Raw genomic sequence first — 22,062 nt, 5'->3', positions numbered from 1 at the left:
TATTTTGAGATATCCGTTGTAAAATAAGTGAACCGATACCCACCCATTTTATGTCTATGAGCCTCTTTTCGTGAATGAAGTTGTTGAAGTCTCTAGCCGATTTAACATAGAAACCGAAGTGAATATCTCTCACCCGGTCTACGAACCACGTTGGAGTCCCCCATTATTATCCAGATCCCTCATTTATTTTGTTTTAATTACGTTAAATCCTGCCACAATGTTGCTTTCTCCAATCTAGGTTTCAGTCCATATATGTTTTAAAAAAGAATTAGTTCTTGATTGCCTGCCTAGTGCCCCATGGCGACTATATAATTTCGAGATGTAATAGACTCCACCTGAGTGAACCCTCTTTTGTCCCACATGTTGATCAAGCCTCCCGAGCACCCTGCGCCATTAATTCGAACATATTATGCATCATTAGAACCCCAAAAAGCCGACACGTTAATATGTTCTGCATCGAGAACTTGAGTTTCCAGTATAGCAAAGAAGAAGACTTTGTGTGATTGTGTTGTAATCGTAGCCTCCTCACCCATTTCACCTTATGTTCCTCCCCGATTCCCCTAACATTTATGAAATATAATATGTATTTATCTTATAATATCGAATTACTTTTCTACATAAACTTTTATGATTTTTTATACTCCCTCCATCCCAATATTATTGTCCGCAGACAAAAAACACACAAATTAAGAAAAACATTAATTACCACTAACTTTATATAATAAAATGACAGTTTTATCCTTACTTTACATTTAATGTTCCATTAAATGCTTAGTTGGTTAAGTGATACTGAGGGGGTATTTTGGTAAAAGTATTATTTATTTTTAGAAGTGGACTATTATTTTGAGACAAACCAAAAAGGAAATATAGACTATAATTTTGGGACGGAAGAGTATTAATTAATTTTTATAAACATCATTTTTTTTATAGGTTAGCAATTTAATTGCTAATATTTTTCAAGGCATTATTGATTTTCTATAACCTATCATTTTCTAGAAACATATATTTTATTCAACATACTTAACAAACAGAAATTATTGTCCATTACTTATATGAGACAAAAAATTTATTATACAAACATATAATCAAAAGAATACATACTCTTAAAATATTAATAAACATATCCCTACACTTTTTAGCAACCTATACTCCTAACTATAAAAAATCACATAGGTTTTTGACCAAAATGCTTTTCCAAAAAAACATACCTAATCTAATGCAAAACCACTAGTTTTCCTGTTCGTTTATTTTAATCATGGATTTAATACTTATATCAACTAGAAATATATGAACATATGTTAATACATTGCAAAACCGCAAAACGATACATGTAATATAAACATAAACATTTAACTAATACAACAACATAATTCTGAATCCTATGAAAATAGGATGAAGGAACATAAGATGGTAGACATCTTAAACTGTTTTCAAAGAAAACATCCAACAAAAAATGAAAAGATTAAATAGAATAAAGTATGGATAACCAATGACTTGCATATAAAACAACAGTCCACCATGAAACAAATTATATATATATATATATATATATATATATATATATATATATATATAAAAGTATCAAAAATAAATGTCATAGGTTTTTTACTAGTATTCAACCTAATAATTTCATAACGTTATATAATTTAATAAAAGAGAAGTTAAATGCAAAATTTATTAATTGTTTATTTGTGGGCCGGTGATATTTGAAAGTACAAGTAACAAGCTCCCCGAGGACACATGCCACATCCCAATGGTTATTAGTATTCCCCAAATTAAAGGCCAATAAAGAAGACAACCCTCCAAATCTTTCGTTTTGTTTACATATAAGACTGTTTCTTTACAGCGAGAGAGTATTGACAAAGCAAACGCATTTCAAGCTTCTCATACCCAACTAATTAGTAATTACACACTCTTCTTGTTGATTCCAATAATCAATTTCACCTAGAACTATTGCGTTTTGTGGATTCGATCACACCAATATATATAAAGATTATTCTGTTCTTGATTGATTCCTCCGATCTTGTGAATGTGGGTTCTTTTGAGGTACTTTCCAGTCTTCTACTTTACTCAGATATTTGATTATGCAATTGTTGTTTCTTTTTTAGTTGTGATTTGATCGATTTAATAATCCTTTTTGGTTGTTAAATGTTTCCAGATTCTTCATACCCTTTTCGAAATTTTGAATAATTTATTTCACCGATTGAATGATCAACGACGAATCTTTCTAGATCTAACCCCACTGTATTATAATCGTATCACTGAATGCAGAGTTCCAATTGGGGGATTTCGGGTTTTTCAATTGATGCGGAGTTCTTGTAAACTCCAATTACAAATTTTGCCATATAATGCCAGGTAATTTGTTCTGAAGTAGTTTAATTAAATATTGAGATGAATTCAATGTTCTTCATTTGACCAATCAAATGGTTGTTTACTTATTTTTATTATCTAAATTATTTATTGTTATTATGTCATAGCCTTGAATCAAGAAGATATGAGCAGTCATTTGGGGACATTTGGGGATGATAACAGAAGGAATCGAGTTAGATCTTTGAAGAAGAAAGCAATGGTAGCATCAACAAGACCTTTAAATGCACTCAAACCAAGAAGTAATATGCGTGTTTCAAATTGCCAGTTTGCTTCAATTTCAATAGATGATGTTAGAGATGAAGAGGAAGAGAAGGTAGTGAATGCTTTTCGCCAAATCTTGATTGAAAAAGACTTACTTCCTCATCGTCATGATGATTACCACACGTTATTAAGGTATAATCCTTGATATTATCTCAATTTGTCGATAAAAAATATCTAATTTTGTGTCGGCTAAAGTTTTTTCTCAACTAAAATATGATGCGAATTTGATGAAAATATGTGATTTTTGTTTAGTATTACAAATACAAAACGTTATCGCCACAATTGTTTTGAAATCCTTATCAATTTTGAAACTGAAATTAATAATCTTGACTTTAAAAGTCAAAAATCATCTCTCGTGTAGAACATTCATGTCCATCTCGTAATCAAGCCAAAGTTCTAGATTATTGTGTATGATATCGTTGAAAATTGCATCGTTTGACTTAATACACTTTATTAAAAGTGTGAGATTGATTTTGAGATGTCTGGAATACCCTTCGATAAGTCCAAACAAAATTCGGTAAAAACCCAATACGATCAGTCTCTTTGTAATGACGATAATGTATTTGAAGTTGAGTTTGACTTTACAAGTTTCCAAAAAAGGAAATTAAGCCCTATTCATGGTGTACTTTCTTGAATATAAACATGGTTGCAGATTCTTGAAGGCAAGGAAATTCGATATTGACAAGGCATTTCAAATGTGGACTGAAATGCTCAATTGGAGGAAAGACTTTGGCGCTGATTCTATCTTAAAGGTGCTCTTTTTTTTGTTACTATTCATTTACTTATTGATTTTATACAAAATATGTAAACATGACAAAATCATGCGACTATTTAACATATCATTTGTCTTTTAGGATTTTGTATATAATGAATATGAAGAGGTTCAAAGCTACTATCCACACGGGTATCATGGGGTAGACAAAGAGGGACGACCTATTTACATTGAAAGACTAGGAAAAGTGGACCCCACTAAGCTTATGAATGTCACAACAGTTGACAGATTTTTAAGGTATCATGTACAAGGTTTTGAGAAAGCTTTTTCCGAGAAGTTTCCAGCATGTTCTGTTGCTGCTAGAAGACATATAGATTCTTGCACAACCATATTGGATGTTCATGGCATGGTTAGATACTTAGATTACATTATTACCCTTTCTTTCTATTTATAGTAAGTTTAAGGTGGCTCTGCAATCTGAACTTTTTTTTTGTTTGTTTTTGTAGAATTGGATGAGTTTTGGAAAAGTTGCACATGATTTGGTTATGCGGATGCAAAGAATAGATGGAGATAACTATCCTGAGGTGCTAACTTTGATGCCTTTTTAACAAAGATTTTTCTTTTGTTTGTTTTGGATAATGTTTCTGATTTTTTTATTATTTTTTATAATTCAGACGTTACATCAAATGTACATTGTTAATGCGGGTAACGGGTTCAAGTTATTGTGGAATACAGCAAAAGGGTTTCTTGATCCAAGAACAACATCGAAGATACATGTAATGATCACAAACTTTTTAAAATTTTATACAACACTGAATCTTGATTTGATTCTCTTAAGTAATCTTACAGGTTCTTGGCACCAAGTATCAGAACAAATTGTTGGAAGTTATCGATTCAAGGTTGATGATTTTCTTTTTTTGCATCTTTTATACATTAAGTTTATATTGATTTTATGGGGTTGTTAAGGGTTAGTTGTGTAATTACAGCCAATTGCCCAGTTTTCTTGGTGGAACATGTTCATGCCCTAATGAAGGTGGATGCTTGAGATCAGACAAAGGTCCTTGGCATGATCAAGAATTGATGAAGGTATGATTTTGTTTTATTATGTTTGAATGTAAGCTAATTAGCATCTTTTTTTTTTTTTTTTTTTAATTCTATCTTTAAATGATCATTTGGATTCTTGTTGCAGCTAATTAGCACGGAAGATTCAGATAAAAATGGTAGATTTTATGATGATTCTAATCTAGAGGTGAAGTCAATTGTTTCTGAGGTGGGCCCGTGTAACCACATGTTTTAATCAACTACTCATAAGTGTTAACCATGGTTAGTTTTGTGACAATTTTCACTTTGTTTTTACTACAGACCACAAATCGTGAAGTCTCCCATGAGTCTGTATTCCAAACCCGTGTTCCAAGAAGATCAATGTCTCTCCATCTAAGGGTACGTGTTTCTTTATCCAAAAATCGATTTAAATTTTAAAGATAGAAAAAAATATAATTCAAGAAAAACATTAGTAATATAATTATTGACTATCGTGTTGTATCTTAGAACTCGGTAAACAAGCCACCTGTTTCCAATAAAACAAGAGTTGATCGAGTGGTTTCCAATACTCAAATTGATGCTACTCCAAGAAGTAAGTGATTTTGATTTTATAGTGTTTTTTTTTTAATGAAATATGTCATCTCGAGTGAATACCATTGACTGTTTGACTATTGAAGCAGATGAAGTGACACGAACAAGAAGGATGGAAGAAGAATCAACTGTAAAGAAAGCTTTCGGATTTATATATGAAGTTTTAGTGTATACGTATCTTCTTATTTTTGGGTTGTTGAAACTTTTAGCAACAAACATCATGAAAGTGTTAAAAACCGAGGAAACTTCTTCACCCCAATTTGTGAATGATTCAAGTCGTTTGGAAAAGGAAAAAGAGCTTTTGCATCCGTGTGAGGAGAAATTGAAAAAACTTGAAGCAATGGTGGCTGAGCTTTCAAGTAAACCTTCTAGAATCCCACAAGAAAAAGACGAAATGCTTGTTGAATCGATGAATCGTATACGATGCATGGAGTATGACTTGCAAAAAACAAAAAAAGTACGGATTTTTTTAGGTTATATGGACAAGGGCATTCATGTCTTTTTGTTTTATTTAATTAATTATTATATTTCACTTTGTAGGCTTTATTTGCAACGGCTTCAAAACAAATGGAACTTGAGGAGTCAATCGAGACCCTAAGAGGGGATACGTTAAATGTAAGTCAAAGCTATCGATTTTAAATTTTGTTATAATCTTATTTCTCATGTGACATTGAAAAACTTTTGTGTTTTAGCAATTTAACGTTTTTAAATTGGAAAAAACAGAAAACAAATTCGTGTTGGGTGAGACGTACAAAATCAGCCTCGAGTGGAAGATGGCAGTGATCAATGATCATACTTACAATACTTACATACACAAAAATGTGATAGAAAAATACATATTTTTTCTTGGGATTTTTGATAAATTCAAAGGCAAATATCGTTGAAGGTTTTCTATTTGGTTCTTTAAGCCATATATGAATACTTGTTCATAGATAGTTTACATAGAAAGAGATAATTCGCCAAGAAGAACATGTCGACAGGAATGAATAGGTTGATGTGTTGTTTATGGCGAAAATGATTACTTTTTCATTTTAGAATGTAATGTTCCAAGAAGTTTATAATTCATAATGATAATGATTCGATCCATGATTGAAGACAGGAATAAATGTTGACTTTTGAGGTCATATTTACTAGTTTTTAGGATATAAAATAGGTATTTGTCACTTGTAATTGAAATTTCCACGATCCCATCGGCCATGGGTCATGGGTCGTATTATTTTATTCAAACTTAATTAAATCAATTAATGGTCAATTCTATAGAGGGCATGATCAAGCATATTTCTGCGGATCATGTTAGGTAGTTCAATCAAAATTAAACAAAAATAATTTAGTTGATAATATTATTAATATGCATATTTAATTGATGAATCTTTTTTATAAAAGTACCTAAATAATAAAAAACAAATTACACGTAAAGATGGTTGGATTTAAGTATTAACCCAGGATTTAAGTGTTAACCCCGGAATAATCGCAAATTAAAATCTTTTTTATGGGTCACAGAAAGAATGTTCATCATAAATTGACTTTAAATGGTTGAACTTTCAAATAAAATATACTCTTGTATTTATTTATTTTTTTTCTTTTGAAATTTCAATTTCGCTAATTATTTTTAAATATTTTCTTGTAAAACAGAAATCTCAGCATCAAACATTACAGAAAGGTTTGTAAACAGAAAACAATTTTTTTTGAAGAATTTGAAATTAATGGATACATATGTGATATGTACAAAAAAATTAGGTTAATGTATAATTATCTTACCTCCAACAAACTAATAAAGCATTTCTACTAGGGCAAGACATTCTTTCCACACCGCATTGCGGCCAAATATACATTGCTATTTACTCATATGCTTATTATTGATCTAATTGAAGTTATTTTTTAATCGAATATAGGTATTTATGTAAACTTGTTTAACAAACAACAATTATCATTAAAAAACCAAGTTAATTAAGAAAAAAACTTTATTTTCTAATATCACGCTTGATATGGTTATGATAATCAATAATCGATCTTCACCATCATTTCATTTTATGCTTTTCTTTCTGTCATCATCTTCACCGATTTAATATTTCTTCATCAGGAATGAGTAATTCTAAAGTTTTACTTCGCATCTTCATTAAGAATGAGCAATCTTTCATAGCTTCATAATTTTTTTTTATTCCGTACATTGTCACGTCTTTATCTATTCCAAACTTCATTATCTCCGAATTCATAGAAAAATACGATTTATTCTAGAAGTTCATCGTCATCTTCATATGTTAATTAATTTACAATTATATACATTATTCATATAAGAATTATTCCGGTATTCCGTAATGATCATGCATCATCATGTTTTCATCTATTCTAGAAGTTCATCATCATGTATTCATAGAAGAATACCATCTATTTCAGAAGTTTGTCCTCGTTTCCAGTAGATCGTTATCTTCGAATGTTAATATTCAACTATATGCAATATTCATATTGGAATTTATTTTGTTCGTAGCATAATGTAAATATACAACTTGATCTTTAATTTAATAATCAAAAATTCAAAATAGAATAGGTCAATTGTTAATCTAATATGAATACTGTATCACATCAAAATTACAATTATTTTGTTGGGACCATAAAATTATATTAAATTAGCAAATAGCTAGAGAGAAAATTACAAAAAGGTAATAGCCAATTTTGGATTTTGTAACTAACAAACTCAACTTACTTTCAATTTAGCTTTCCTACTCATCAACCAAGTAAACAATTGATATGCAATCTTATCAAAAATCATATCATTTCTAAATTGAATCCGTTAGAACATCAATTCACATCTTAAATATAGTTTAAATCATTAAATAAGGTCATGTTTGATGTAATTAAGGAATCATTGAAGTATTATATCATGAATGAAACTTATGTGATTTCTAGTAGATGTAATCGTATAGTTTTGCAACATGAATCCATTAGATCTTCATTTTAGTATAAATCCTTGATTAGAACGTTAATTAAGGTTTAAAACATGCATATAAATTTGTAACCATCTAAAAAATTAGATATGAAATGGAAGAGTTTGGAACTGATCGAGAGATTCAAAGTAAAATTAGCTTGAAATGTGCAAGTTTGAGCTCCACTTGATTGAGCGGGATTGAAAGGAAATATTTACTCGGTCAAGTATATTTATGCATAAGAGCTTCTCTAACCATATAACACAAAAATAATGACTATTTAACACCAAATGGTGATTCAACTCCAACCAATCTTTTCAATAGTGTTTTTTAGAGACCTCTATATTTAACTTTCATATTTGATGTTAAAAGGGAGCTAACACAAAAATGATGTTAAATTTGAAGGTTGGTTGGAGGATTCTTGACCTCCAAAACACGAAATAATGATAAATGGAGGGTGGTTGGAGTTGCTCTAAGGTCAACTTCAACCACAAAACATTAAAAGCACAAAAATTGTGACTTTTTAACAAAAAAAATATAGTTTACACTCCAACTGTATACTAAAATTCTACACTAAAACTTACTTTAATAATATTATATTGAAAAACAATTTTGAAAAAGTAATTCGATGTTGTACAAGATAGTTTAAAGCAATTCTATTGTATATAATACTAACATACAGTGGAAAAGTAATTGGGACATTTCCAGAAAAGTTCTAAAATTTTACCCTAATTTACGAAAAAGTTCCAAACTACATGAATGACCGGTAAAAATTATGATTTGACCCATTTTTCCCGGTTTACCGGTGTCATTACTTATATGCTTCATTAAAGTCTCATTATTTTACCCTAATTTACAAATAAGTCTCAAACTAAAATTTAGTGATGATTTAACCCTTTTCTCCATCAAACATACATTTTATCAGTTTCATTGTGGAGAAAATGGTCAAATCGTCACTAAATTTTAGTTTGGAAATTATTCATAAATTAGCGTAAAATAATGAGACTTTAATGAAACGTTTAAGTAAAGAAACCGGTAAACCGAGAAAATAGGGTCAAATCGTCATTTTTACCGGTAATGCATGCTTTTTCGTAAACAGATTTTATTTTGAGACTTTTTCATAAATTAAAGTATAATTTTAGTACTTTTCTGGAGATTTATCAAAGTAATTTGGTTTTGGATGAGAAGTGCCGCCATTTGGCGGTCAATTTTTTCTCCACAATAATAGTGGCCAATTTAACAGATGATTGAAACTAAAGTTGTCGTCATTCAACTATTTTAGAGGCCAGTTGGCTTTGGTCCAACTCAAACCCACTTATCTTTATTATCCTTCTAATACTTAAATAATGTTAGACAATTTATAAGACAAGATATTTAAAGTTATTAAATTGGATTAGGATGAAATGAATGTGATTAATTATTGATTACTTGAATTATTGGTAATCTTAGGCGAACACTAAGTGTCCAAAAACACTAAAAGAGAAATGGAGTGCTTACTCTTTCCAAGGTGAGATATTACCAAGAATACATGTCATTATCAGTGAAATGGTGTGCTTACTCTTTCCAAGGTGAGTTATTACCAAGAATACATGTCTTTATCTTATTTTGATGATTTGATGAAGATATTTCTTATCTGTAGGGGTGAGCATTTGGACCGGTGGACCGGACCGGACCGGTGAACCGGACCGGACCGGACCGTTTTTTTGGACCCCCGGGCCGGTTCTCGGTTCTAGGAATCCATCCTGGTCCGGTCCGGTTTTTTTCCCGGTCCGGTCCGGTTTTTACTGGGTTTAGAACCGGTTGGACCCGGTTTAAAAAATTTGTAATTTGTGAATTTTTTTAAACAACCATAACACATTCGTTTTAAGTCGGATTGACACGCGGTTTTTTTCAATGTTTAATTTACAATTTGTAGATGAATTTAGACTATAATTTTGTTGATTTTGGTATTATATTCAATGAGTTACAGTCTTTCAAAGTTGAGCTATCAAAGCTGAAAAATTTCTGCTTTTCAGCAACATTTTTAAAACTTTGTAATCTATGAAAATTTTTAAACAACCATAACTCATTCATTTTAAGTCGGATTGACACGTGGTTTTTTTCAAAGTTTAATTTACAGTTTGTAGATGAATTTAAACTATAATTTTGTTGATTTTGGTATTATATTCAATGAGTTGCTGTCTTTCAAAGTTGAGCTATCAAAACTAAAAAATTTTAGTTTTTCAGCAAGATTTTTAAAATATTGTAATCTGTGAAACTTTTTAAACAATCATAACTCATTCGTTTTAAGTCGGATTGACCTGCGCTTTTTTCCAACATTTAGTTTAGAATTTGTAGATAAATTTAGACTATAATTTTGTTGATTTTGGTATTATATTCAGCGAGTTACAATCCTTCAAAGTTAAGTTATCAAGATTGAAATATTTCAACTTTTTAACTATTATTTTAGATTATAATTATGAATTTTATGTATCTTTGAAAGATAAATCATATGAAATGGATCATGGTGAACTTGATTTATATGTTAGTTGTTTTTATTTGGAAAATTAATTTTGCAAGTTATAATATTCTAACATTAAGGTAGATTAGTTATGCATGAAACGGAAACGTAATCATTTTTACAAGTTATATCGTATCAAACCCAATAACATATTCGTTTTAACGAGTTCTATTAAACCCAAAAACATATTCTAACGAGTTGTACTCTATGCATGAAACAGAAACGTAATCATTTTTATAAGTTATATCGTATCAAACCCAATAACATATTCGTTTTATGAGTTCTATCAAACCCAAAAACATATTTTAACGACTTGTACTCTATGCAATTAAAGTTGTACCGGTCCAAACGGGTCCAAGAACCGGAAAACCCGGACCTGGACCCGGACCCGGACACGGACACGGACACGACTCATCCGGTCCGGTCCACGGTCCACAATATTATCCATAACCGGTCCGGTCCAAGAGCCGGTCCGGTCCGGTCCGGTCCAGTTCGGTCCAAATGCTCACCCCTACTTATCTGTGTTATGTGAATATTATAAGTAAGATTGTGTGCGGGCTTTCATGAAACTGATTTTGAAATGAATTTCTTAAAAATATGGACAACTATGTTTTGCACTATATTTTCTTCATGAACTTGTGCATTCACTTAGGATGGGATGACGAATTATGTGAACATTTTTGTTAAGGGTACGGGGTACCTAACTAAGGTGTTAAGGTGTTATGGTGCAGTGATAGTATTGTAAATATGTCTCACTTGTGTTGGGAACTTCTGAGAACCGGTTGTGGTTTTAGGCGTGTACTAGGTTTCATACCTTGGAGTGGTGTCCAAGACTTCCTATGTTTCCTTGTGTTATGAGGATACAGTGATTAGGAAAGTTTTTGTGTTTATCTATTAAAATCCTAGTCTTATACTAATGTGACATGTTTAGTATAAATATAGATAGGATCATGTAAACACATTATCAGAAATTGGAGTTTTGAGATATTTTCTTCAATAATAAAGTTTACGAAGTTTATGCAATTCACTTTTGTGTTTTCTCTTTAATTGGTATCAGAGCGATCATACCTTTCTTAGACATCTCGTGTGGAGAAGATCAACCAGAAAAACTACTCAGTGTTCTCGTGAGGAGAACATGTGCAGGAAGACGACCCAACGACTGCAAGTAATTGCTCCTATGCAATCTAAGAATCAATCTTGCTACCTATTCGAATTCTCGTGTGGAGAACTTGTACATCAAGCTAAATCACGACAATAAGTGAAGAAATTGTGCAGAGTTTTTTCTGTTTTTTAGATTGTGATAGATTGCATTGAAATAGCAGTCCTCGAACACATTTCCAATTCAGAAAAGGGTTTCAGACTTGGATCAATCGACAACCTACAATCAGCAAAGCAAAGGATTAAAAATCGTTTTTCAAAGCTAAGAAGAAAAGCTTTGAATTGTGTAGCCGTGACCAATTGTGAGATCGTGTTTTGCCATACAGAAAAAAAAACGTGTTTTTCTTCTTTTTGGGCGCTTGCTCAAATCAGAATCCCTTTTATTTACTAATTGGCCAAAATATTATTAAATCAGTTTTCTATTTGTGTGCAGAAAAAAAAAACGTGTTTTCTTGATTTATCAATTGTTTGAAAAAAAAATTATTAAATCAGTTTTTTGATTTGTGTGGAGAGTTACGATATTTTTTTATAAATCAACACCTAAGGAGGAATCAGAAATCGAACCGCGATGTCGGGAGGAGAATCGTCCCAACCACCAGCTAAGGAACACACGTCGTTTATGTTCCAATGTCCGACTTTGACATCGACGAACTACACAATTTGGAGGATGTGAATGGAGGTGCTACTCGGCATTCATGGCGTTTGGGATGTGATTGATCCCGGACTAGATGACGTGAAGAAAAACAACATCGTGAAAGGATTATTGTTTCAATCGATTCTAGAGGATTTAATCCTTCAAATCGGTAATTTGAAATCGGAAGAGAGATATAGGAAGCGGTTAAAACTCGTAACCTAGGAGTTGATCGTGTAAAGGAAGCCCGACTCCAAACTCTAATCACGGAATTTGAAAATCTAAAGATGAGTAATACTAGTACAATAGATGAGTTCGCTGCAAAATTATCCATAATTGCGTCAAAATCCGCTTCACTAGGAGCGGTCATGACCGAACAGAAGCTTGCAAGAAGTTTCTTATGAGCCTCCCTAGGCGATTTGTCCACATAGTTGCAACCCTTGAACAAGTTTTGGACTTTAAAACGATAGGCTTTGAACACGTGGTTGGTCACTTAAAAGCTTATGAAGAAATAATCAAGGGTGAAGACAAAGTAATCGAGACTCAAAATAAATTACTTTATTCCAAAACTAAATCGCCCAACAGAAACACCGATTCATAAAGAGGTAGAGGTTGAGGTTCAAATAACCGAGGAAGAGGACGTGGTGGTGGATGTGTCGGAGGACGTGGTCGGGGTAACACCCAAAATCACAGTCACTCAAAATCCTCTAAAACCGTGAAGATCAAAATCAAAAAGGAAAACAATGCGAACAAAGAGATCTCTCAAATATTCAATGTTACTGTTGTAACAAGTATGGCCACTTTGCTTCAAGATGTCCAGACCGAATAAAAAATCATGAGGCTAACCTTAATCAGACACACGAAGGAGATACAAATCATGAAGAAGGGACGTTCTTTATGATGAACACAATTCAAGAAACGGTGTTCTTGAATGAAGACAAATATATTCCTCCAAAAGTTGAAGCAAATGATAAAGAAGACGGAATTTGATACTTAGATAATGGTGCGAGCAACCACATGACCGACAACTACTCTTATTTTTCTGAATTAAATAAAAACATAACATGTAGAGTGGGATTTGGAGATTGATCATATGTTAGCATTAAAGGAAAAGGGTCAAATTTGTTCGAAGGGAAAAGCGGTGAGCAAAAATTAATGAAGGATATTTATTATATCCCATCACTTCGTAGCAATGTTATTAGCCTCGGACAATCTACTATAGCAGGTTGTGATATTCAAATGCGAAGTGATTTTCTAACCATGCGTGATGGAGATGGAAGATTACTTATGATAGTCCCGAGAAGTGAAAATCGTCTCTACAAAATAAAGTTAAAAGTTGGAAAAACCACACTACTTACAAGCCAAGTTTAATGAGGAAGCTTGGTTATGGCACACGCGACTTGGCCGCATTAATTTTGGCACGATAAACTTGATGCACAAGCTAGCTAAAGGGGTACCGACAATCCAACATCAAGACCAACTGTGTGAATCTTGCATGGTTGGAAAACAAACAAAGCATTCGTTTGCAAAGAAAGCTAATTATAGAGCTAGAAATATTCTCGAGATGGTGCATGGAGATATTTGTGGACGGGTTGATCCCCCCACCCAAGTGGGTAATATTTATAGTTTAGTTCTTATTGATGATTATTCTAGATATATGTGGTCTTTTCTTTTGAAGCACAAAAGTGATGCATCCGGAATTATTAAAAGATTCAAGATATTAATTGAAAAATGAACCAGTAAAGAGATCAAGACTTTCCATACGGATAGAGGTGGAGAATTCACATCGACAGAGTTGAACCGTTTTTGTGACAAAGAAGGGATTTCACGTATGTTGACGACCCCTTCTGCACCTTAACAAAACGGTATAGTCGAACGGAGAAATCAGACTCTACTTGAGATGACACGGTGCCTAATGAAAGAAAAAACTATTCCAAACCACTTTTGGGGCGAAGCGGTACGACATGCAACGTTTATTATAAATCGTACACCTACTCGAGCAATGATAGGTGCTACACCATTCGAGAAGTTTTATGTGAAAAAACAAACCTTAGAGACTTGAAAGTATTTGGTTGTATTGCATATGAAAGAGTAGTCTCAAAACATTTGAAGAAGTTTGATGATAGGTCACGACCGTTGGTATATTTTGGAAAGGAACCCAATTCGGGAGGGTTGCAGTTATATAATCCGCAGGAAAATAAAATTATTATTAGTGACCATGTAGTTTGTGATGAAAATAATACATGGCAATGGAATAATGAACCCAAAAATCAAGATGGAAATGGACTGGGTACATTTACGGTCTTGTGGAGTAATGGTCAAGAAACCCAAGATAATGGTGATTCGATCACAACTGCAACAGAAACTGAACAATTCACTGATCTGGCCCAAACCGACTAAACCAATGACACTTATAACGATGATGGCCGCCCATCGCATCTTGTTGATGATCAAAATAACGATGCAAGTTTTGTCCCACTTCGGCGGTCCACTCGAACTTCAGTGTTGCCAAGAAGATTAAATGACTACGAGTTAGATCTGGATCATTTAATGTTGTCATTTGATGAAGAACCAAAGAATTTCAAGGAAGCCAAAGTGAACAAAAATTGGCTTGATGCAATGAAGGCCGAAATTGACTCCATCGAGAAGAATAATACTTAGAAATTAGTTCCTCCACCTAAAAATGCTAAACCTATTGGGTTAAGATGGTTGTATAAAATTAAAAGAAATACAAATGGATCAATTACAAAGTATAAAGCACGTCTAGTAGCTAAAGGCTATGTACAAGAGCAAGGCATTGATTTTGATGAAGTATTTGCGCCAGTAGCTCGACTCGAGACAATAAGATTATTGATTGCTCTCGCGGCCGAGAATGGATGGAAGATTCATCACTTAGATGTAAAAACGACATTTTTATATGGAGATTTAAATGAAGAAGTTTATGTGTGCCAACCGGAAGGTTTCGTGAAGCAAGGTGAAGAAACAAAAATCTACAAATTAGCAAAAGCTTTATACGGTCTTCAACAATCTCCGAGAGCATGGAATTTGAAGCTTAATAACACGTTGAAAATATGGGTTTTCAAAGATACATGCAAGAAAATGTGGTTTATAGAAAGGTTGCAAATGGAGAATTCATCATCGTTGCGGTCTATGTAGATGATTTTTTCATGACTGGAACAAGTTTAGAGTTCATAAACCAATTCAAGAAACTAATGGCATTACAGTTTGAAATGTAGGACCTTTGTGAACTAACTTGCTACTTGGGTATTGAAGTATTGCAAGAAAATGGTTGTGTAAAGGTGATGCAGGAGAGTTATGCTATGAAGATTCTAAAAGAGGCAGGCATGTAAGAGTGTAATGCAACTCAATGTCCGATGGAGCCAGGACTAAAGTTGTCAAAAGCTGAAGATGAACCAGAAGTTGAAGCTACCCATTATTGAAAATTAGTGGGTTGTTTACGATATCTCTTACACACTCGTCCAGATTTAGCATATTCGGTTGGAGTAGTTAGTCGTTGTATGCAAAGTCCAAGAGAATCTCACGCACGCACTATTAAGCAAATTCTTCGTTACTTGCACGGTACTCCATCTCTTGGGATAGTATATAAACGAAGTAAAAATATGAGCTTGATAGGTTAAAGTGATAACAATCATAATGTTGATGTTGATGATGGTATAAGTACAACAGGGCATGTTTTCTACCTTGGTGACTCTCCTATCACTTGGTGCTCTCAGAAGCAAGATACAATATTGTTGTCCTCGTATGAAGTTGAGTTCATGGTAGCTACTGCAGCTGCGTGTCAGGCAGTTTGGTTAAGGGAGTTGTTGGTTGAGCTGACAGGAATGAAGAAAAAGAAGTTGTTGATTCGCATAGACAAAAAATCAACAATTACACTATCAAAGAATCTTGTCTTTCATGGAAGAAGCAAACACATTCACAATCAATTCCATTTCATTCGAGCGTGTGTGTAAAACGAGCAAGTGATTGTTGAACATGTTTCGGGAGATAAGCAACGGGCAGATCTACTTAAGAAGGCCTTAGCTCGAATAAGGTTCGCAGAGATGAGAGTGTTGCTTGGCGTGCAAGATTTACCCTCGACTCAGAAATTCAAGGGGTGATTGTTGGGAACTTCTGAGAACCGGTTATGGCTTTAGGCGTGTACTAGGTTCCATACCTTGGAATGGTGTCCAAGTAACTTGGAGTGGTGTCCAAGACTTCCTATGTTTCCTTGTGTTATGAGGAGACAGTGATTAGGAAAGTTTTTGTGTTTTTCTATTAAAATCCTAGTCTTATACTAATGTCACATGTTTAGTATAAATATAGATAGGATCCTGTAAACATATTATCAGGAATTGGAGTTTTGAGATAATTTCCTCAATAATAAAGTTTGCAAGTTTATGCAATTCACTTTTGTGTTTTCTCACCTCTTGGACTGATCAGATGTGATATTCATACTATCCTAGTTAGTTAGTGTCCATATATATAAAACATCATATTATATATAATGATATATATGGTTGATATTTTAGTGATATTTTGCAACGCTACCTTTAAATGTTTCTTTTTCACGTATGATGTTTATCTATTGTTTTATGATGATTTAAAATTTTTTGGGGATTTAAATTGTTCAACGAATGTGAAAATTTCTTGGACTTAACCAATATTGAACCTTGGTGATACTCATTAAGCTTTCGAAGTCTAACCTATGCATTTTAACATGTATTCAGATTGGGAGACTTAATAAAGACAACAAATATTTAGCTTTTGGATAGTTAGAACATATTGTTTTTTAGAATTAAATTTATGTAAGTTGTTACTTTATTTTTTTTTCTATGATTAATATGTTACACTTAAATATGACTTGCCATTCAAATATTTTCATATAATTATTCGCAAAAGATTTCTTAACTAATGTTATTTTTATAAAAATATTTATTAAGTGATGCCCTTTTATCCACAAAAGATTTCTTAAATTTATGTAGTTTGTTTATTTTACCTTTTTCTATGATGAATGTAAAATCCCAACTAAAAGCCCAAAAATTTCATTTTAAAACTTATAGTAAAACCATAAATCATCCATCATCATAAAGAAAATCAAAGCCATGTATCTCAAAACATCATGTCAAATACTGTATCGAAATCATATGTGGTAATATCAGAGTCTAAAACAATCCTAGGCTGAAATTGTGGTGTGTGTCATGCGATCATCCTGAGCCCTTCCCTTTGCTAGTGAAAGTACCTAAAACCAAAACTGAAAACTGTAAACACAAAGCTTAATGAGTCTCCCCGAAATACCTCATACCATACACATATAACATGCAACTAAGAGACGGGCCCCGCCCATATTCCGCTAACTGGGAGATACGGGCCCTGTCCACACTCCTCTGACTCTAAGATACGGGCCCCGCCCACACTCAGCTACTTCGAGTTATAGGCCCCACCCACACTTGACTACTATGAGATACAGGCCCCGCCCACACTCAACTGTTATGAGGTACGGGCCCCGCCCATACTCAGCTTCTAAACAAGCATACAAGTATTATACAGACAACAAGTATAACTAAATCTATCAATCAGAAATATACCCATAATCAAACTAAGTTATGAGATATGGGCCTTGCCTACACTCGGCTACTACGAGATACGGGCCTCGCCCACACTCAGCTACTAACATATCATGCTGAGGGCGGCCTTGGTGCCTTGGACCCGTTCCTACTGAAGGAAACTCACCTCGCAAGACTGACTGCTGATAACTCGAGCGAGGAATCCCTGTCTGCTGCTCCGGCGACTCTCCGGCTATCAATTCCATAATAATACTTAATCAAAATATGATAATCCTTCTTACGATAAAATGACCATTTTACCCCTGGTCAAAGTCAACGTCAAGGTCAAAGTCAAAGTCAAGGCCAACTCCAAATCAACCTAAATCGTCGATTTATCTCCCAACTCGGCGAGTCCCTGTAATGCTCAAACTTGTAGTCAACTGAGTCAATTCGTCAACTTCTTCCTGTCATAATAATCGGGACAGCCTGCTTCAACTCGTCGAGTCCTTCCCTGGACTCATCGAGTTCCCCTGTCCGGTTGAGTTATCCCAATTGATTAAGCTCCAACCTTTCAGATCTATGCTCCAAACCTCATCTACATACTGGGAATACACTCTTAAGGGTAAAGTTTCCAACTTTACCCGTCCATAGTCCTTCTTAATGGGTTTAACCCAAACCCTAACATCTCTAAGACATAAATCTTGGTCCACAAGCCATAACGAACTAAACCAAGGCACAATATACTATATCTAGGCTTTTAACACTTGTTGGACACATAAAGTCCCAAGCTTTCCTTCCATGCATGGTCTTTTAGGGCTAAAAAGGCCATATACTTGCTTACAAGCTTGCATGGGGCTTCCATGGTCATAAAGTTTGCACCTTTATGCCATGGAACCCTTCCTAGACCCCATATCTGAGATATAAGTCACTTGGGACGTCCCAATCCCAAGGACTAAGGTTCTTGAACCAAAACCTTCATAAAATGGAAGAAAATAGATCTAAGAGAAGAATGATCAAGTTAGAGACTTGATTACCAAAAAATGTAGCAAATGGAGTGTAGTTCCTGGATCTACTTCTTCCCTCTTGAGCCTTCCATCTTCTTCTTCTTCTTCCACAAGCTTCAAAAGGCAAAAAAACACTCAAAATGGCAAGAAATAGCTCAAGATCACTCAAGGTGGATTAGGGTTTCGAGATTAGGGTTTGGAGGTGATAGAGGATGGGGTGGAGGCCAGATGTGATGCTTAAATAGGGTGTAAGCCCTAAAGATTAGGATTTCATCCATCCTGTACTACTCGCCGAGTCAAGACCCCAACTCATCGAGTAGCTCACTTAAAACTCGCGCATATACTGCCTTCTACTCGATAAGTTAGGGCCACCAACTCGTCGAGTAGCCCTTCTAAGATGCATAAATAATTAAATTAAACACCTACCAGGAAATCGGGCGTTACAATTCTCCCCCACTTGTCTGAGACTTCGTCCTCGAAGTCTGTTGTGTCTGGAAACAAATGTGGGTAGTGCTCACTCATCTCCTCCTCGGGCTCCCATGTCCACTCTGAACCATTACGGTGCTGCCACTGCACCTTCACTAACTCAACACTCTTGTTCCTCAATTCCTTCGTCTTGCGATCTAGAATTGCCACTGGTCTCTCAATGTAGTGCAGGTTGTCATCAACCTGAATATCCTCAAGGAGTACCACTGCTAAATCATCCACTAAGCACTTCCGCAATTAAGAAACATGGAAAGTGTTGTGAATCTGGCTGAGCTCAGCGAGAAGATCCAATCGATACGCTACCTTGCCTACCCGGGTAATGAATCTGAAAGGACCAATAAACCTGGGGCCCAACTTGCCCCGCTTTCGGAACCTGATAACACCCTTCCAGGGTGGCACCTTCAGGAGAACCATATCGCCCACCTGAAATTCTAAGTTTGAACGCCGCTTGTCGGCATAACTCTTCTGCCAACTCTAAGCAGTTCGAAGCCTGCTCCGGAGCTGCTGGATCCACTCTATGGTCTTGAGTACTACTTCCGTACTCCCCATGACCCTCTGACAGACCTCAACCCAATAGATTGGGGTCCTACACTTCCTCCCGTAGAGCATCTCTAAGGGAGACCGGTCTACACTGGCATGGTAGCTGTTGTTATACAAAAATTCCGCTAACGGAAGATATGTATCCCAACTGCCACCGAAATCCAAAACACATGCACGAAGCATGTCCTCGAGAGTCTGAATCGTCCTCTCGCTCTGTCTGTACGTCTGGGGGTGGAAAGCGGTGCTAAAATGGAGACGAGTACCCATCGTGAAACCGCTTCCAAAATCTAGAAGTAAAACGAAAAATCTCGGTCTGACACCACCGAGACAGGCACTCCATGACGTGCTACCACCTCTCGCACATAAATCTCGGCCAGCTTCTCGGTCGACATGCTCTACTGAATCGGGATAAACTGAGCGCTCTTGGTCAACCGATCCACGATGACTGACCCATATCGAATCAAACCCATGTCCAGTCTTGGGAAGCTTAGTGATGAAATCCATAGTAATGTCCTCCCACTTCCACACAGGGATGTCTAACAGCTGCATCTTGTCGTGAGGCCTTTGGTGCTCTGCCTTGACCTTCCTGCAGTTCAGGCATCTCTCTACGTACCAAGCTACATCCCACTTTATACATGGTCACCAATAGTCGGGTCGAAGATCTCTGTACATCTTCGTCGCCACGGGATGGATGGAGAACCTCGACTTATGGGCCTCACCCATCAGAACCTACCGTACTCCGCCCCAGTATGGAACCCAGACTCTCCCATATAGGGTCAACAACCCGTGGCTATCATAATCAAACAAGGACACTCGGCCCACAATCCTCTCGCACTTCTGGTGCTCTTCCTTCAGGCCCTCTACATGCGGCTCTCTAATCTGCACCAATAACAGAGTAATCACAGTCATCCTCAGACAAATATCTCGAATCGGGGTTGCTACCGCCTTACGGATCAGGGCATTGACCACCACATTGGCCTTTTCTGGGTGGTAAAGGATCTCACAATCATAATCCTTTACCACATCTAACCATTAACGCCGCCTCATGTTCAGATTCGGCTGATCCATGAGGTACCTCAAACTCTTGTGGTCCGTGTAAATGGTACAACGGACCCCATAGAGGTAATGTCGCCAAATCTTGAGGGCAAAACCACAGCCCCCAGCTCGAAATCGTGTGTCAGATAGTTAGCCTCGTGAGGCTTCAGCTGTCTCGAAGCAAATGGAGTGTAGTTCTTGGATCTATTTCTTCCCTCTTGAGCCTTCTATCTTCTTCTTCTTCCACAAGCTTCAAAAGGCACAAATAACACTCAAAATGGCAAGAAATAGCTCAAGATCACTCAAGGTGGATTAGGGTTTTGAGATTAGGGTTTGGAGGTGATAGAGGCTGGGGTGGAGGCCAGGTATGATGCTTAAATAGGCTACAAGCCCTAAATATTAGGGTTTCATCCATCCTTTCCTACTCGCCGAGTCAAGACCCCGACTCATCGAGTAGCTCACTTAAAACATGCGCATATACTGCCTTCTACTCGACGAGTTAGGATCATCAACTCGTCGAGTAGCCCTCCTAAGATGCATAAATAATTAAGTTAAATTTGTACCAGAAAATCGGGCATTACAATGAATTTGTTTGACATTTACATATTTTTTATATTTTACCGCTCAAGTCTTTATCCGTAAAAGATTTCTTAATTAATGCTTTTCTTATAAAAATATTTTGTAATTTAAATTTTGAAGGATTAATTCACATAGTCTATATGAGGTTGCATCGTCATAGACTTCCCAATGAACCCTACTTCTACCTTCTTCCTCCCATGAGCCTATCACACTTGTTTTGATTGCACTTCAACCTCCTATTCTACAACTTCGTTTTGTTTTCTAAATATCCATTTTAATTACTTAACAAACGTATCTGGAACGACATCCAATAAGTCATTTCTAATTCTATCATTATTATTTTTGCTACCATCTTTGAAATGTACCAAAAGTAAGATCCAAAAATTTCATTTTTAATTTGATAAAACCAGTATTTCAAAAACAACAACCATATAATCCAAATAAAACAAGTGTATCAATCATCATATGAAATCAGACTAAATCACAAAACACGGAATGAGATGGTGTGTGCCCTGCAATCATCCCGAGCACTTTTCTTTGGTACCGAAGTACTTGAAACATAAATTGAAAATGATACGCACAAAGCTTGGTGATTTCCACAAACTACCTCATACCATCCATAATAAATCACATATTCCCCGCCCTCAATCGGGTCCCGCCCGGTATCGAGTCCCACTCGACTTCGGGCCC

General features: G+C 35.2%; 1 protein-coding gene across 3 annotated transcripts; it reads left to right on the top strand.

The window, feature by feature from the left end:
* Positions 1-1,750: 1,750 nt before the first annotated feature.
* LOC145055477 (phosphatidylinositol/phosphatidylcholine transfer protein SFH9-like) lies at positions 1,751-6,081 on the top strand. 3 transcript variants are annotated; one of them, XM_079003820.1, is made up of 15 exons: positions 1,751-2,046; positions 2,272-2,355; positions 2,478-2,763; positions 3,284-3,383; positions 3,486-3,752; positions 3,850-3,927; positions 4,018-4,119; positions 4,193-4,242; positions 4,330-4,429; positions 4,533-4,613; positions 4,706-4,783; positions 4,892-4,976; positions 5,065-5,432; positions 5,516-5,590; positions 5,699-6,081. In XM_079003820.1, the coding sequence occupies exons 2-15, from the start codon at positions 2,349-2,351 to the stop codon at positions 5,756-5,758; spliced, it is 1,737 nt and encodes a 578-aa protein (XP_078859946.1). In that variant the 5' UTR covers positions 1,751-2,046; positions 2,272-2,348; the 3' UTR covers positions 5,759-6,081. The 3 variants fall into 3 exon arrangements, with proteins under 3 accessions (XP_078859946.1, XP_078859944.1, XP_078859945.1); XM_079003818.1 differs by having other exon boundaries at positions 5,062-5,432; XM_079003819.1 differs by having other exon boundaries at positions 2,159-2,355; positions 5,062-5,432.
* Positions 6,082-22,062: the final 15,981 nt, after the last annotated feature.

This window comes from Lactuca serriola, chromosome 5 (assembly GCF_051521515.1).
Source record: "Lactuca serriola cultivar US96UC23 chromosome 5, Lser_US96UC23_V15, whole genome shotgun sequence".
Classification (NCBI taxonomy): Eukaryota; Viridiplantae; Streptophyta; class Magnoliopsida; order Asterales; family Asteraceae; genus Lactuca; species Lactuca serriola.
This window is presented reverse-complemented; position numbering and strand designations above follow the sequence as displayed.

Coding starts and splice junctions, on each gene's coding strand:
- LOC145055477 (XM_079003818.1), top strand. Junction 4,243..4,329: donor TTGGAAGTTATCGATTCAAG/GTTGATGATTTT, acceptor GTGTAATTACAG/CCAATTGCCCAGTTTTCTTG. Junction 4,430..4,532: donor ATGATCAAGAATTGATGAAG/GTATGATTTTGT, acceptor TTCTTGTTGCAG/CTAATTAGCACGGAAGATTC.